Source organism: Eschscholzia californica, unplaced genomic scaffold (assembly GCF_041429995.1).
Source record: "Eschscholzia californica isolate CP2 unplaced genomic scaffold, dmEscCali1.0.p SCAF_1, whole genome shotgun sequence".
Lineage (NCBI taxonomy): Eukaryota > Viridiplantae > Streptophyta > Magnoliopsida > Ranunculales > Papaveraceae > Eschscholzia > Eschscholzia californica.
In genome coordinates, this window is record NW_028238198.1 from 65,173,994 (window position 1) to 65,191,546 (window position 17,553).

Sequence of the window (17,553 nt, forward strand, 5' to 3'; positions counted from 1 at the left end):
ACTCGCCCACTAAAATCTATCGGGCTGGGCGGGTATTACCCGTTGACGGGTAAGGGTGTCCGCGGGCCTTATTGGACTTGGTTGACCGCGTCGGATACCTGGCATTCCAGGTCTCTTTTCCCACCCCTAGTCCACCCCCTATCAGCTCCCCTCCCAAAAAGGTGGAGTGAGAGTCCACCAGTGCACCAAGAAGGGTGGAAGCTGGAAGGTAAGAAACGGTTAGGGACGTTAATTTTTGTAATAACGTTGAGGAAATGATTATCCAACAATTTTCTCCTTTGCTTATTTGAGGAGAAGCGGAAATGAGATTTCCCCCAGTAATTAGGGTTTCTGGTAGCAAAATGAAATCCCCATGGTTGGGGTTCAAATCTACAACAACATCAAAACACCACCAAAGGTAAAATCTTTTCTCAAACTCTATAAATTATTCTCAAAAGAAGTTGTTGTTGTTGTTTAATTTCAGTATGTAATTGGTGAACAGAACTTCTTTTGGAATTGCTTTTGATATTGATGGTGTTATTCTTCGAGGTCGTACTCCAATTGGAGGATCATCTCAGGCTTTGAAGAAATTGTTTGGTGATTTTGGTACGATTCTTCTACTTATTATCATTAGGGTTTGTGAATTCTATAATCTTGTTTTGTTCATTTAGAATGAATTTGGAATCCAAACTCCTGACAGGCTGAATTTAGATTTTAGGATTCAACTATTTATTCTTTTCTTTTTTTTTTTTGCTTTTGTTTTGAATCTAAATGACTAGAAATCTAATCTTGTGCAGGTAGTTTAAAGATACCATTTCTGTTCTTGACAAACGGTTAGTTCGCTTAAGTCAATATAAGATTCTTCATATAGGCTTTTAGCTTTTCACTATGAATATCATATGTATCTACTTGTTATGTTGTATTTGAGCCATTTTTCACGAAAAATGAACAGTGGGTTTACAACGATTTTTGATTTCTTAACAAATATGAGTAACTAGGAGGTGGAACCCCAGAATCTAAACGAGCGGTGGAGTTAAGTGAACTTTTGGGAGTAAATATTTTACCTTCGCAGGTACTAATATACTGCAAACTGATTTCAATTTTTTCGAACATAATATTTTGCACTTATCCGATCTCACATAGTGAATATTGTTGTTCAAATTCATAGCGTCTTTGATTCTGGTGCAGGTTGTACAAGGTCATTCACCTTTTAAGAATCTTGTTAAGAGGTATAATGGCGTAATGAGATAAATTTGATATGCTCTTTATCTGTCTCATTCAATAGTTTGTCACCTAAAAGTGATCTTCAACTCGTGTCTGGCCTAGGCAGATAGATACATCACCGACATATCGGTTATCAACTACTACCCGTCGTACCCGATACTATATTATCGTAACAGAACTTATATACATTATGAAAACGATTCAAAAATAGAACCAATATCTGTTTTCTGCCCGGTCTTTTTCTCCTTCTCTAATATAATATCGGTTATCTCTCTTGACCAATTAGTCTGGTGTTCGCTATCAACTACTTAACTGAGAGCAAGGGGTTTGTGTTTTCTACAGGTATGAGAATGACCTCATAGTTGCTGTTGGAAAAGGGCAACCTGCCGAAGTAATGATTGAGTATGGATTTAAGTATGGTTCTAACCTGATGATTTTGCCTTAATTATGGATTACAATTTGTCACCAAATTCATTTACGGAATTGGAAGCAACTGCTTCGATCCTCATACATTCAACTTTCTTTAACACTTTTATGTGCAGAAAAGTTCTCTCAATCGATGAATTCACATCGTACTTTGAAAATATTGATCCTGTTTCTCAGTATAAGAGTTGGGCAAAGAAGATAAAAAATACTGCTTCTTTAGAAAGAGTCGAAGCAGTATTTGTCGTTAGCGATCCTGTTGACTGGAGCAGGGACATTCAGGTTTTTATATCCTTCCACTTCCACTGTTGCACATTGATTTTCAATATCATTTACGATTAGGTAATTAAAGTATTCCTTTTATCTGTCTGTAACTACAGTTACCGAATGTGAAAAATTAACAAAGGAGATAGCTATTTTTTTTTGTAATTTAGCTCAAACTATCTGTCTAACGAATAGAATACTACAATATCGTTTTTTTGCCAGTAATAGGCTGTTAGTTAACTGATATCTGAATTTAGGTTCTTTGTGACATTTTAAGAACTGGGGGACTTCCAGGAAAGGAGATCGGGCATCAACCACCATTATACTTTGCAGCAGATGATCTTGAATACCAGGTCAGTAGAGGTGTTCATGCTATACAATTTTATTTTGGGGAGATTTTATCCGGAATCATATAAGCAGTAACCATTAAGCAAGGTCTTTGAACAAAACAACCACGTCTTTTGGCACACCAGATTCAGCCAGAGTCTATCGGTCGAATTACCCACAATCCATCCATGGATTTTATGCCAAGAAGAAAAATAGATCTTCTTAGTTTACCAAATTGTCGAAAGAAGTTTGAACATAAAATTTCTCCTACTTATATACTTTCTTTTTGTTCTAGTTGCTGCTTATACGAGACAACTTCTCCCACTTAAGAGTGTGCTCCTTCAATTAGAATTCCCAATGCTTTCATTCTCATAATAGTTAACAATCTGTATTTCATAGTCAATTGATTGGCTCGGAAAGTTAAAAGTCACTGAACTTATTTCTTCTCAACACAGGCTGCATTTCCTTCAGAACGTCTTGGTATGGGCGCTTTCAGAATTGCACTTGAATCCATCTTCAACAGGTAGGTACATCACGAACAAAGAGCATTAACTAAAATTATTGTATAAATAGTATATATCGTGTGATCAGTAGAAGAAACACATGCCATATATTCGACTATCCAGTTTATCTCTTGGATGAGGCGTAATCGTAAAGTCATGCCAACGTAATCTAATCTTTGTAGGTGAATACTGTTTTTTCCTTTCTTTGGTGACTATTGCCTTTGTTCCTAGCAATTGCAGAGAATAGAGGAAAAACATCATCACCTTTTAATTTGTTTTGTTAAAATCCTCAACTTCTTTCTGTTTATGGAAACTCCAAATAACGCAAATCTAATAAGTAAAACGCCAGTTGTTATCACGCAGTACTACATTTGAACTATCCCTGGAGTTCGGGATATGAACGAGTAGTTAAGCACAGATACCATAATGTATGGTTTTTCATTTCAAGTATGAAAAACTGGAACTGAAACTTCCTCATACCCTTGATTTAAAACATGCAGAATTCATCCTAATGCACTGGAGTACACAACTTTCGGGAAACCAAATCCATTTGTATATAAGAATGCAGAGGCTATACTAAGTCAACTTCAGCCATTTCTAGGCTATGACATCGATGCCGTTGAGAAAGAAGCTGGTTCTTGTCATTCTTTTAAGACCTTGTATATGATTGGAGATAATCCTTCAGTTGACATTAAAGGTGCACGTCAGGTCTGCTACTATATAGAATTTTCACACCGTCATTAAAACTTAATCAATTTCGTTCCGTTTAAAATTTTCAGGTTAAATGGTTGAATGTTCCTTTTTTTCTGACTGTTTAGGCCGGACATCCATGGGTTTCTATTTTAACTAGGACAGGAGTTTTCAAGGGGAAAGAAAACCACGCAGAATTTCCAGCAGATCTGGTTGGTTAATCTTCATATTACGCGTTCAGAAAGCTTTTCGTATTTTTATCTGGTAGCTTGGACTTTTTCTGCATCAAACTTAAGCTTGATCTAACACCCGTCTCAATACCAGCGGCATCGTCCCTGATTTAGGCACCACCAAGGCTACTCAGCCAAGGCCCACATCAGTACAATGTATTTTGTTTGCACAAAGCAGCCCTAGACCTCCCTAGACTTATCCACCTGATTAGCCTTGGGGATTACCCTACTTTTACGAGGCCTAGCCCATCTGCGAGAAAGACAAGGTGCTAGCCACCTTAAGTTATAATGCATGTCAGGAAAGTCTTCTTAAGCAATGTGAGACTAATCTGAACTTAACAGGTTTCAAATTGGGAGTTTTTTTATCATTCCGTCCATTTGATCTCTACTAAATCACGAGGAAACGTTATTACTTAAATTTCATAATTGATGATTATGGTTTTCACATGCGGAAATTCTCATTTACGGCTATAACACTAACACTGTTTAGTTTGATGCTTTTGCAGGTTGTCGATACGGTTGAAGAGGCAGTGGATTTTATTTTGAGAAAAGAGTGCATTTTGTCTGGCAGCCGACTGTAATTTGTAAAATCTGTCCAATTGTTTTGTTTTTATATTTGTCATATGTAATCAATTTGATTTGTAGCAAACACATTGTGCAGAAACTGATAAACGAAATGATAATAAACTGATTATATCCATTTAATGCTCACAGCAATATATGCCAAAACTTGTTCTGTTAAGTAAAAATTCACAAATCGTTCTTTCTTGCGCAACCATCCAACATGCTATATAGCATAACCTTGGATCCTGGATCGACTCTCGATTGACCTCAAGGTACGCATCCATTGGATGGAATCCAACCAGAGAGACATCTAGATTATCTTTTCCCCTGTTCCGACCACAGAAGCTAGTTCATTAATTAGAGCCGTCTCCGGGAGACGGCTTGGATGATTACAGTAAATGAGCACTAAATGGTTAATGAGTTGATAAAATGTGGAACGTGATTTGAGATTAGTCTAATAGTGGGTAGAATTGCCAAGATCAAAGTTTCTTTTAACCTTGGTATAATAACCTATATATTATTTTATAAAAATAGCTTAGTATTTGCTTCGAAAGATAACTCCGATTCTCCATTTTTGGTTTTGCTAAGGACATAGATACGCCAGACTATTATTGATTGTGAAGTTCGGTGCGGTTTGCAGTTCCATGTCAACTCACCATATGAGAACCCTATCTCCTACTACTATCTAGACTTTAATTTGTGTTTCTATTTTAATCCTAGTATAAGAGCCCACGAGGTTTAAATTATCTCTTATAAGTTGTACAAATCTTCTGTCCACAAAAATAAATATAACCGTGAGTAGGATATCGTTTTTTAGTTTGCTTATAATTTTTACCCTCACCCCACCCGGTTCGCCCGTCTGAAGGTTCAAGTATATCAGCAAACGCGCCGTCCGGTCTGATCCTAGTATCCTACTCAAGTTTAAGGGGTTAATCCAAAAAGATAAAAATAGTGGAAAAGAAATACAAATTTAAAGAAGTTGATGGACTAATTCAAAAATATAAAACAACACTTTTGTCTTCCTCAGTTGGGAGTGGGAATTGGATTTCCTCTTGGGTTTGCGACTGAAACTGAAACCCTGTGAAGAGAGAGAAAGAAGAAGGAGAAAAGAAGAAGAAGAAGAAGAGAGAGAAAAAGTGACGAAATGGACGATTACACCAGGGAAATGATGGACCTTAAAACTCTTGTTACTCGAACCCTAGAAAAGAAAGGTGTTCTTGCCAAGATCAGAGTAATTTCTCTTCTCTCTAACCAACCTACATTTTTTATTACTTCCCCCTTTTGCTTTTATTCGAATTAGGTTTGATTATGTACGAAAGGTCGGATTTTGATTTAGGGTTTTTAATGGCTTAATGTATACGGTATAATGTTTGATTTCTCGCAATTAACAACCCCTTATGTAAATTAGTGAGATCTGGAGTAGAAGTCTAGGTTTCAAAGCTTTGAGCTGAAGATCCATTCAACATGGGCAACTTTAGATCCAACAGTTTTTTGAGAACTTGCAACTATTTTTGGTCAATTGAAGTGATTTAACCTAATTGTCTTCAAAAATGTGTTATTTGGTGAATGAAAAAAAATCAAAGTGAATTTCGTAATTCATTTTGAGTGATATTAAATTTGAATGTGGTGGAACTTGTATGCCATTTTAGTTTCGGATCGAGCTTTATAGCTGCAATGGGGCATGAGGGAGACAATGTAATGCTAGGTTGTTGTAGTTTATAGTTAGTAGTAAGATTAAGAGGAGCTTAATATTATCTTTTTGTGTTAACATCTATTGATTATATTAATCTGATCCATCCTTTGGCTAGGCTGAGCTTCGAGCGAGTGTATTTGAAGCAATTGAAGAGGAGGATCATGTATTAGAAAATGAAGATGGTGTTCCTCCTGCATTACTTGGAAGCTGTAATGATCGTGCAAAACAACTTCATGCCTCACCTTCTGGTTCGCTCGTTATAGTCTATTTTACTTTTCTTGCCACTTTAAAATTGTTAACTGTTCTTTTCCTAAATGTGATTGTTCTTTGGATCAATTGAGGTCTCGAGATATTGGTTTTGATGGTCATTATCATGTTTAATGGGTATCTTCTTTTTTGCTTTGTATGCGTATTTATCATCAGTGAAGTTATTTAAGATTGTTGCAGATATTGTCATTTCCAATTTAGTAACTTATTATACTTGGTTTGCATTTCGATGGCCTAAATACAGGAAGGCTAATAACAGCATTAATTTGTGAGTACTTGGATTGGGCACAACTAGGCCACACCCTAAAAGTTTATCAGCCCGAATGTAATCTGGTATAATTCCTTGGTGTATTGTGCGTGTTATTACTAATTTCATTGAATTTGTGTAACCAAGCTGTTCTCTTGACTTCAATGTGTACATGTTTTCCTGTTGCAGCAAAAGGATTCTTGGAAAGCTGAGTTGAAGGAGTTTAGTAGTAAAAATGGCTATGACTTGAACAGGAATGGGGAGAGTGGTCCTTTGCTTTTGGATGTTCTTGAAGGATTTTTGAAATTTGAGGTATTAGTTCCAGACTCATTTTATTTCTCCTATACTATAATTGAGCTCGTTCTGTAATGGCAAGTGGATCAAAAGAAGATAAAACCAACAATGAAGACCCATTTTGTGCTTTGATCATTGGAGATATGGATAAAGCTGTGACGCTTGCCAATCAAACTGATTGTGAAAACAGTTCATACGTACCACTTATTGTCGAAGCTAATATATGTTCCTGTTAACTACTGATTTATATGCCTTTATGACAGTAATTCTTAAGACAACCATATCAATAAAGTATTCTCTAACAGTAGTTTACGTGCTGCAAAAGTTGATTCATATATACTGTCATTGAATTCTCTAGTTATATTACAACCAAGCGTGCTGCGTAACCAATCTTCATTACTTTATGAAATTGCACAAAGCTGGTCCAAATATAGAACACCTTATATGATTCGAATGAAGGTTCTAAGCTCTGGAATTGTGACAGTATTTGAAATTTTCAACTTTGCTATTTTTTCAATGATTATCTTTATAGTAGGGTAAGACCCAGCCTCTCCGTGGGCTTTAATGGATTCAGAAATAGAAAATGTGAACGATTTCTCTGTGCCTATAGGCCATTACATTTTATAACTAGCAGCTGGTTCAAATGTAGAACACCTGATGTGATTCAAATGAAGGTTCTAAGCTCTGGAAATGTGACGATATTTGAAATTTACATCTTTGCTACAACTTCAGTGATTATCTTTGAAGTAGGGTACGACCCAGACGATCCGTGGGCTTTAATGGATTCAGAAATAAAATATGTGAACTATTTCTCTGTGCCTATAGGCCATTACACTTTATACTAGTAGCGAGTAGATGTGAACTTCAAGTATGCTTTCTTTATTCAGACTGATTTTTATGCAGAATTTATCTCAAGCAAGGGGTAACGGAAGAAGACCTTCATCATCATCTGTTGCCGGGGGAATACCTCCACTAGGAAGGTAAGGCATCAACATGGATGGCAGCTTAGTCCCGATTAGTGGACTGATAATATTTTTCAGTGCTTTGAACTATTTTTCACCTTCAATTGATTGTTGTTATATCATGTTTTTTTGCAGACCGGTTTCTTCTACCCAGACATCTGGTAAATTCTATAATATCTAGCTCTTTTGTGTGAATTATTTGCTTTCTTGCAATTTTAATTTCTTTACTGAGCTTTTTATCACTTCAGATCGGAGAACAGGTTCCTCCATGCCTGGCTACCGAAAGGAAGAATATAATTGGAGGTATGATACTGATGAGTCTGCTGATGATGTAACTCAAGCTTCAAATGCTTTAGAAAACATTCATTTGGACAGAAAAGCACGTAACCTAACATCATCTTGGAGGTAAGTCCAAATTGATATCTTCGTTTGTGTTCATTTCTTTCACACAGACAACATCCAGCCGCCATCATGTATATATTCTTCCCACGATTTGCTATCACAACCCAAATATGTACTCTCCCAATCAGATATGTAGATTGTTGTAGGCGAGGGAAGGTATGATGGAGATCGGCCACCAACGAGCACACACACAGACACAAAAACTAAAGAACATATTTTTGTACTCTTTATCATTGAGAAAGGTGTTAGTATGGACTAAAAAGAAACTAGTAAGTTGTTGTCTACGTAGGCGTTTCAAAAATTAAACAGCGAGAGTTAGAAATGACTTTTTAGAGTTAGATGTTCAGAGATCCATTTTCATGAACTGAGGCAACTTGAGACTTTTTTGCCCTAAAGTTATGGCTCCTAACTGGCAAAACCGGACTGAAACTCAAGATAGTTTCTCTCTAAGACTCTACTCATTTATAAGTTTGGGTTGTATGAGTTTCTCTTTGCGAATATATAACAAATAAAAACTTCTTAAGAAAAAAAAAAAAAGAGAATCAATGTGTTCCTTAAGAGGAAAGATTTCCATCTCTTTTTAATTGCAGGCATGCTGCAGATGGAGGATCCGAGGACGATGATGACAAAGCAGATCATATCTAACTTCCTTAGTAGTGTATGTAGTTTTCCATCTGTATTAATGCTTAATTGGTTCATTCATCAAAAGTGAAGAAACCAATTCATGTAAGAATATCTTTCTTATTTTCTTGTTATCCTCTGTTTATGTAATTCAGGAATGTGCTTGAGGTTTGTAGTTCCAAATGTGTGTTTTTTTTTGGGTAAAGTTGGGAATCATGGTGGTAAGTTGCAAAGGTAACAAAATTTAGAGAATTGATGATTGTTTTGATTGACATGGATGACGGGAAGAAAACTAGAAACGACAGGATTGTTCGCCAAGGAGGAGTTTAACACCATGATTCTTGAACAAGAGACCAAGCTTTGGTTCGATTCTTGAAACCTTTCTTCTTGATCTCCTCCCTCAGTCTAGTCCTTCAATCTTGGCGTTTCAGCCATGTGTGCTGTGACTTTTGTTTTAGTCTATGTTTAGCTAAGAGATTTGTGGATCAAACTGCCTTAAAAAGATACAACTTAAAACACCCTTAGCGGGAACTCGTCTTTCTAATTTGTGCTTCAATTAGCTATGGATCCTAGCTAAAAATAAAGAAAATTTTGTCAAAACTCTACGAGAAGCACTACGTTCCGTTGCACCACTGATGTGAAATTGATTGCAACATACCCTTTCGATATCACATCATAGTAGAGTGAATCGTGTTGATAATGTGTTATAGGATGATGTGGACCAACCATCTAGATTGATAATGATACTGTCCGCTTTAATACTTTTGAACCTCGCGGCTTTAAAAGACCTCATTAGTAAAGGGTGCTTAACCTCTTAAGAGGCCACACTCCATCTCACAACTGATGCGACATTGATTACAACACCTACAGTATTTTTTTTGCTTTGGTGAAGAAAGACCACTCAATTTTTTTAGTCTTCTCGCTATGTATTTTCGTAATTTACAATTGTTTGTTTGTAAAAGAATTACGATCGCAGAAGGGATGCAACTGCGCGCGAAAGATTACATCTTCTTGCAAAAAGATCACAGATTTATGGATTTTAACCAAACAAGATACAAATATTTAGTATTAAGCGAAACGAAATATAATTCATCTTTTTAACTTACAAAAACTTAAAATTGAGCCTTCGATCAAATTTCCTATAAATGTTAAAAATAATCGCGATGATTGAGTAAGGCTGGGCGGTGTCGAACAATGGCCACGTAGTGATCGAAGATGAAAAAAAATAAGAAGTTTTGTTGTCCTAAAAAAATTTAACAAAAGACAAAATTGATCTAATTGGATAACCGGTGATTAAGATTGGAAAATGACACTATGTCTGGCACCTTTCCCCGTCGAATCTCAGTCGGCTGATGTGTCGGACATAGATCTAGAGAGAGAAAGTTAAAAAAATTCTCTGTAGATCTATGCCAGACACGTCAGTCGTCAGCCGACGGAGATTCAGTCGGAAAAAGTGTCGGGCATAACATCACGAATGTTAAGAAAAATAATATATGACTCTCCTCGTACAATCTCTTGTACGCTGTCTTGCTTAGCTGGTGAATAAGATAAGAAGTACTTATACTCCGTCTGTCTCGTTTTGTTTGTAGTTTTAGAGAATTCAATTTATCAAGGATATGTTATTTATTGCTCACAAATATTAGAGGATCCAATTTTTTTTCTTTTTTTTTTAAAAAAAGAAGAAGATATACTTCATTCATAAATTACTAGTAGTAATACAAGTTGGGATGTTAAAATGATCCCAAAAATCAGTAGCATGGTTCAAGAAGGCATTGTTTGCCAAGCTATGAGCCAAGGTGTTACATTGTCGATGACAAAAAACAAAGTGGATCGAATCAAATTCTTCAATACAATGACGAATGTCGAGTATGATTGATCTAGCTTCCCAAGGTATTGTGTCTCCCTTTCCATTAATTGCGTCAACAATTAGTTTGGAGTCTCCTTCGACAATACAGTTTTGTATATCCAACCGATGTGCCAATTCGACTCCCATGTAAAACGCCCAAGCCTCAGCTACTATCACAGAAACATTTCCAAGGTGTTTCGAACAACCTCCCATTAAATCACCATTCCAATGGCTACTGCGGCACATGTTGATCCTCGTGGTAAAACCGACCCGTCGACATTGATTTTATATTGTTCCGGCTCGGGTGGAATCCATTCATGATGTAATAGTCGATTGTTTGATGGTAAGGATATGGGTGTTGCAATTGGTAGGAAGAAAAGGTCTGATAAGTAACGACTGATAATAGTATTTTTATTGAAGGTAGTCGAGTTAAAAATCATATCGTTTCTCTCTTTCCATATACTCCACATAAGCAGGGAAGCTTTATTGAACATTAAGTAGGAATCGGGTTTTGCGATCCATACGGACAGATTCGAGATGATATCTGATGATACATCCGTTTCTATAGTAACTCCAATTTGTTGGTATAAGTGTTGTACCCGGTTGCAATGTAGTAAGAGATGGGATGATGATTCTTCAAATGTGTTACAAAACGGACAAAGGAGATCGAATATTTTGTACAAATCGACCTATATTAGTTTTTACTGCCAAACCACCGTGAACAATCTTCCATATAAAATTTCTCACCTTAGGATATAATGTATCGTTCGCCCAAAATGATTTCCAGTCGAAAGTTGACGCTTGATACGAAGGTTGATGTAGGGTCAGTAAGCTTTTATAAAAAGACTTGGTACTGAATGTGCCATTCCTTGTTGGTGTCCAAATTAGACAGTCTTCCATATCTTCATGAGGTATAAAAATACTAAATATTTTGGAAGCAGTACTTGAATCGAAAAAACCGCGAATTAAATCAACGTCCCACGATTTACTGCCAAGTGAAAATAAATCCCTCACAAATATAAGTTGACTCGGCCAACCTTCTGATTTGTCCAAGAGAAATTTGTGTAAATCTGGAATCCAAGGGTCTTCAAAGATGCGAATCGAAGTGCCATTACCCAAAGACCAAAAACAATAATGTTGAAAAAGATGCGAATCCAATTAGATCTTATGAGAGGGAACGCACAAGAAAGGTGACTGTGTCAGCGTCGCGTGATTAAAAAGAGCGTGCATTATTCACAACGTGGTCACTGCTACCTCTACTTCGTACTTCATTTTCCCCATCTCCTTGCAACCACCTCTCTCTCTCTCTCTCTCTCTAACTTTCTTTCTCTAACTTTCTGCAACTTCAAATTTGTTACTTTCATGGCGGCTTTTACTCGCCTCTTAAAACCCAAAGACATCAAATTCTCATCATATATGTGTAGAACCCAACTACGATCTTCCTCTTCAAATTCCGATGACAAACCTCTTTTTCTCCGTCGAAATCCCACGGACAGAAATGTCCACTGGGTTTTCCTCGGTTGTCCTGGCGTCGGTAAAGGAACTTACGCTGGTCGTCTCTCTAATCTCCTCGGTGTTCCTCATATTGCTACTGGTGATCTTGTTCGTGATGAGCTTTCATCCTCTGGCCCTCTCTCCCAACAGGTTTCATCTTATTTCTTAGGGTTTCAATTTTACTTCTCAATCGCATGTTATTCGTTGTTGATTTGTTGTTTATTTTGAAGTGTTATTGGAATTATAATTAAGATCTGTCTTAATGGTTACAAAGATCATAAACTCGAAATTCAAACAACTAATCCTTATTGCTTCAATTTCATGCATATTGAGATTTGTTGCTTCAATTTTATACATAATCCTGAGATCATTGATGAACTTATATACTTAGGGTTTTGTTTAGTTTACATGCTTTTTAGGTCATTAGAATTAAGTTACCAATAGTTAAATCTCTAATTCCGTAGCTTTAGGGTTAGGATTGAACTTTGAAGAGGACCCAATTAGCATACCAATTGGGTTTATTTCTAAATTTGTGATTTATCGTTGCTTATGTAAAATTAAGTTTCTACTACAGTTTTTGATTGATAAATCATTGAACTTTGAAGAGGACCCAATTAGCATACCTAGTTAAAAGTACTTGTCCGTAAGATTATCCTAAATAGAGGCAAAACTGTGATTACTAGAGCTTGTACTCCACTTACTGGTAAAATATTTTCTTTTCGGAACAAGAGAAACAAAATTATATTGATAAAAGTGAAATATATAAATAACGGGCTCTAAAATGAGATCCCTAATAGACCCCCAAAAGTTAGACCAAGTTTGTGCATTTCTTCCCCGTAGCTTGAAATAGAATAAACAAGTCACGGGTAGCACTTTAGAGAAGAGCATAATCCTTGAAACTAAAGGTCCTTCATATTTAACTCTTTGAGCAGAGCGATAGAGAGACTTCATTTGCTAAGCCTTTAGTTTGGTCTTCTCTCAAAAGCAACTAAAAGGTCAAGTTTTATCATTATCAGACATCTCTCCTTTGAGTATAGCTCTATTCTTTGTTTTCTAAATAGTCCAAATTACGGCGTGTGGAATTAGGTTCCGAAGTTTCTTGATTTTGTTATAAGCTGCGGAACGCCAAAAACCTGATATATGTAGTGTTAAAAGTATCTATGTTTTATTATTCGCCTTATCTCCTACGAATGCTGGCATCAAGTGTGAGCTTTTATCCTAAGATTACATATTCTACACTTGAGTGAGGGGTTCATTTTGTATTAATTAGATAAATAAAACTATTGACCGAAGAAGCGAGGAAAATGTCTCTCTATCTGCCAACAACCCTTGGTTGGAGTGGTAAGAGGTATAATCTTCCACTTAGAGGTTAAGGGTTCGAGGCATACGCTGAACAATTCAAAAAAAAATGTCTCTCTCTATCTTTTGTGCTGTGTGTGAACTACTTTCTAACCGTTTTTCTTTATATATTGATTTATTTTCTTTCATTGTCTTTTACAGCTTTCCGAGATTGTAAACCAAGGGAAACTGTTGTCTGATGAAATTGTTATTCGCTTGTTGTCCAAAAGACTTGAAACTGGAGTAGCTAAAGGTGAATCTGGATTCATTCTTGACGGTTTCCCACGAACACTGAGACAAGCGGTGAGCATACTCGCAATGATAAACCGAAGGCATGTTCAAGTTCGCATGAATTATCCATGATTAACAAAAAAAAAATTGCAAGATTATATAAATCTGGCATTTGATCTTTAGAATGTCAGCATCTGCATTAAACAAAGTTGGCAGGTAAGTTTTTATATCAAATAAAATTCCCTTTACCAAAAAAAAAAACAAGTCTAAGACCTATGTGGAGTTCCCCAAGTATTCTATTTTGATCCAAGACAATCAACCTGTTTATTATACAAATTTTTGTCAACTTATTTTTCGTTTAGAAGATGAATGTGGATACATTTATATGTGTAATTCAAAATCTAGTTCATTAATGGACCTTGCAGGTAGTTGATCATATCTTTTATGCATTCTGTCTTCTAAGAGCATCTCCAATGGGACACTCAATCTCTAACACTTAGAGTGCCACATAGATTTTTTGGAGTTTTTGATAAAAAATCATCTCCAATGGAACATTTTATTAGACACTCTAATATGAGGTGGACACATTTATTACAGAGTGTCTAGAGAGAGAAACTCTAAAATGAGAGTGTCTACTTGAGACTCTCTAAGTGTTACTTTTAAATTTCAACCAATAGAAAATCTTGCTTTTCAACTACTTTTTATCTATTGAATTGAAAAAGGACATGTGTATTAAGTGTAGACACTTTAGAGATCTCCATTGGAGACCAACAAAAATTAGAGTGTCTCTATATTGACATTTAAGAAAGAGAATCTCTATTGGCCCTTGACAACTAGGACTTTTAGAGTGTTTGTTAGAGTGTCCCATTGGAGATGCTCTAATTGGCTTTCTTCTTTTTATTCATAGGAAATACTGGAGGGAGTGACAGACATTGATTTGGTGATTAATTTGAAGCTCCGAGAAGATGTAATCATCGAGAAATGCTTGGGAAGAAGAAAGTGCAGTCAATGCGGTGGGAATTTCAATCTGGCCTCTATCGACATTAAAGCCGAAAACGGCAAACCTGGAATGTATATGGCTCCTCTTCTCCCACCAGCAAGTTGTGAATCGAAGCTCATAACTCGATCTGATGATACAGAAAAAGTTGTGAAAGAGCGATTACGTATATATAATGAAATGGTATCATAATATCTGAATCTTCTCTTTCGATTATCTTTGTAGTTGTTTTCTCTCTTGGTTTTGGTTTTACAGCTGCGAAAAATGCTTAGTTCTTTCTTATGATTACTGTAGAGCCGACCTGTTGAAGAATTTTATCGAAGCCGGGGAAAATTATTGGAGTTCAATCTACCAGGAGGAATCCCAGAATCATGGCCAAAACTTCTGCAAGCTTTAAATCTAGAAGACAATGATAATAAGCAGTCTGCAGCAGCATGAATTATTACTTTAAGCGATCATTCGACAAGGTGAGTCGATTATTCTTAGCATTTCTGAGATTTATATGCAATAAAGGGTTCGAAAACGGTTTACCCTCATAGTGGGAGAAGATTATATAACCTTGTGTATAAAAAATGTAAATTAAAATGGCGAAGGCAATGCGTTTTTATTTGTAACAACAATTGATCAAATATTATTAGTATGTTTTTTAGGGGTAGGGAAAATCCGGTTTGAGCATAAGTTATAACAATCGGTTAGAACTTAGAAGAACGGGCTAATGGTAGTTGTCATATAATATGTGATTCTAAACTAGTTTTCAAGGTTTAATTATGGTAGCCAATACGGGGACAACTGATTTTTTTATATGAACAACAATTTTCGGGCCCGGTGCGAGTCAATTATAATTGACTTAGTTGACTTTGATTTAATGAGGGGACAACTCCATAAAGTCTTAAATACTAATAGTTACTAACTTGTGGATCATTAACAAAATAATAGTTCAAAATTAAAAATCTAAGTTGTCTTCTACTTCATCATCATCTTCTTCTTCCTTCTTCTTAGTCTTCTTCTTATTCTTTTACTGCTACTAAAAGTAAACTATAGTTTCTACCACTTCTTTTTGTATTTTATCAAACCCTAAATGAATGAAGAAGATTAAACTCATCAATATCCACTTCCCTTGTTTTTTAGTGAACTATAGTTTCTACCACTCCTCTTTGTGTTTTAGTGAACTATAGTTTCTACTACTTCCCTTTGTTTTTTATCAATCCCTAGATGGGTTTAATCAAACCTTACATTGATGAGGTAAAACTCTAACTTTTTTTAATTTTATTTTGTATTTTCGTTTGGGGTAGTTTGAAAGAATACAAAATGATTTCAAGGCAAAAATTCGAAGTGAAAAAGAAATTTCCAGAATTTCGTGGGAAATCCACGAAAATATGCTAGATTTTTGTGGCAAGTCTCCTTCTGTCTTGGCAAATTTTCGTGGGAAATCTACGAAATTGGCTAAGTCAGAATTTTTTTTTTTACAAAAAGTCAGATGTTAAGATCTCTCGTGTTTTGTCGATTTTCCACGAAGCACGAGCAACTTTACTTGTTTGTAAAAAAAAATCTAGGGTTTTGAAAATTTTGATTTCTAGGTTTTAAATGTTTTAACGGGTTTTAGGGTTTTTAGATCTGATCTTTCTGGTTAGGATTATCCTTCAACAATTCCATTCCCTTTGTTTGATGTCATAATCTTCTCCAAAAATATTCTCTTTCTAGAATTTTGGGTTGATGATGAAGATGAAGTAGTAGAAGAAGACCAAACTTACTTAGGGTTTACTTAGGGTTTATGGAGAAAAGAGAGAGGTGTTAAAATAATACATCTAATTCTAAGAGGACTTGAGTGAAAATAATAGGGAGTTGTCCCCTTAGAAACTGGTGTCCATATAAAAAAATTAATTATTTTGGTTGTCCACATAAGATAGTTGTCCATATAAGAAAAACGGTTGTCCACGTATTGGTCACCTTAATTATTAGTTCTTTGAGATGATTTCAGTATGAGATACACTTAGAAAATAGAGAATAAGTTGGTGTACTGTTAGATTAAGTTGAGTGTGTTCTACTCTCCCTAAATTCTGTCTGGTCACATACTTCGGCGGGATTTAACCCGGACAGTGGCGGGGCAAAGTCTCATATTGGTTTTGCAAATATTCAATGTTATGTTATCATGTTCTCTTTTATAAGTCCACATCTCTAAATCTCATCAAAAAAAAGTCCACATCTCTAATGGATTATAATTTGTAATAAGTCCATATAAATTTGATAAAATGTGATGTTAAATTTGAAGTAAAGACTTGGTTACTTTGACGTATGGGTTTCTTCTTGACAAACGACTTGGCATAAAATCAACATCTTGACATAAATTCAAGTCTTGCCATTTTATTTTACTTTATAAGCTAAAGTCATTGCTTTCCTCATTTTCTATTTGATCCTTAGTGGTAGCCTCAACTTTAATAACCATAATGTATCACATTAATTTCGAAAAAATTGATTAGTGATGACCTCAAAAAATCAGTATAAACGTTAATACTTTTTGTTGATGATAACCAAAGGTTCGTTATAAGTGGAAATCGATAAGAGACATTCTTCATCACACGACTCATGCTACCCTTGTGCAAAGGATTAGCAAAGAAATTTTTTTTTACCTAAAGAGTGCAAAAGATAAGCAAAGAAGTTCAAATATTCTACCTAAATGATATCTAGATCCTTTGTAAGTGTCTTAAGCTTTTGTAATTCTTTCAACAAAAAAAAAGGACTTTCTTAATTAAATAAGACACTAATGTATCCTTTTTCTTTTTGGAACTAGCACTAATATATCAATTCTTATAAAGTTGTTCGGATGAACTTGTCAAAATGTAATTAGACTCCAGTTAATTTTGAGAAATAGACACGGATGGTATGTTTTTAACTTTGGTCTTCAATATTTCCGTAAGGATAATTTTGGAAGTGCTCTTCCGAAATGTTTTTGGCACTTC

At 35.6% G+C, this 17,553-nt stretch overlaps 3 protein-coding genes across 3 annotated transcripts; all 3 read left to right on the forward strand.

Moving 5' to 3' along the window:
* The first annotated feature begins 134 nt into the window (after window positions 1-134).
* LOC147568288 (mitochondrial hydrolase YKR070W-like) lies at window positions 135-4,340 on the forward strand. The gene is made up of 13 exons (XM_086654759.1): window positions 135-208; window positions 295-397; window positions 482-585; window positions 777-812; window positions 978-1,051; window positions 1,168-1,208; window positions 1,546-1,617; window positions 1,746-1,908; window positions 2,148-2,243; window positions 2,673-2,740; window positions 3,221-3,428; window positions 3,539-3,622; window positions 4,147-4,340. The coding sequence occupies exons 2-13, from the start codon at window positions 303-305 to the stop codon at window positions 4,219-4,221; spliced, it is 1,116 nt and encodes a 371-aa protein (XP_086510885.1). The 5' UTR covers window positions 135-208; window positions 295-302; the 3' UTR covers window positions 4,222-4,340.
* An 867-nt stretch (window positions 4,341-5,207) lies between these two features.
* Window positions 5,208-8,895, forward strand: LOC147568289 (protein TONNEAU 1a-like). The gene is made up of 9 exons (XM_086654761.1): window positions 5,208-5,435; window positions 6,013-6,145; window positions 6,409-6,497; window positions 6,601-6,723; window positions 7,609-7,685; window positions 7,803-7,828; window positions 7,916-8,072; window positions 8,660-8,727; window positions 8,846-8,895. The coding sequence occupies exons 1-8, from the start codon at window positions 5,349-5,351 to the stop codon at window positions 8,712-8,714; spliced, it is 747 nt and encodes a 248-aa protein (XP_086510887.1). The 5' UTR covers window positions 5,208-5,348; the 3' UTR covers window positions 8,715-8,727; window positions 8,846-8,895.
* A 2,758-nt stretch (window positions 8,896-11,653) lies between these two features.
* LOC147568290 (putative adenylate kinase 1, chloroplastic) lies at window positions 11,654-15,258 on the forward strand. The gene is made up of 4 exons (XM_086654760.1): window positions 11,654-12,180; window positions 13,531-13,671; window positions 14,507-14,779; window positions 14,891-15,258. Exons 1-4 carry the CDS (start codon window positions 11,899-11,901, stop codon window positions 15,032-15,034), a joined length of 840 nt encoding a protein of 279 aa, XP_086510886.1. The 5' UTR covers window positions 11,654-11,898; the 3' UTR covers window positions 15,035-15,258.
* The last annotated feature ends 2,295 nt before the right edge of the window (window positions 15,259-17,553 follow it).

Coding starts and splice junctions, on each gene's coding strand:
- LOC147568288 (XM_086654759.1), top strand. CDS start 303: ATGAGATTTCCCCCAGTAATTAGGGTTTCTGGTAGCAAAATGAAATCC. Junction 586..776: donor GAAATTGTTTGGTGATTTTG/GTACGATTCTTC, acceptor AATCTTGTGCAG/GTAGTTTAAAGATACCATTT. Junction 1,618..1,745: donor ATGATTGAGTATGGATTTAA/GTATGGTTCTAA, acceptor TTTTATGTGCAG/AAAAGTTCTCTCAATCGATG.
- LOC147568289 (XM_086654761.1), top strand. CDS start 5,349: ATGGACGATTACACCAGGGAAATGATGGACCTTAAAACTCTTGTTACT. Junction 6,498..6,600: donor ATCAGCCCGAATGTAATCTG/GTATAATTCCTT, acceptor TTCCTGTTGCAG/CAAAAGGATTCTTGGAAAGC. Junction 8,073..8,659: donor AACCTAACATCATCTTGGAG/GTAAGTCCAAAT, acceptor TTTTAATTGCAG/GCATGCTGCAGATGGAGGAT.
- LOC147568290 (XM_086654760.1), top strand. CDS start 11,899: ATGGCGGCTTTTACTCGCCTCTTAAAACCCAAAGACATCAAATTCTCA. Junction 12,181..13,530: donor CTGGCCCTCTCTCCCAACAG/GTTTCATCTTAT, acceptor TGTCTTTTACAG/CTTTCCGAGATTGTAAACCA. Junction 14,780..14,890: donor TACGTATATATAATGAAATG/GTATCATAATAT, acceptor TGATTACTGTAG/AGCCGACCTGTTGAAGAATT.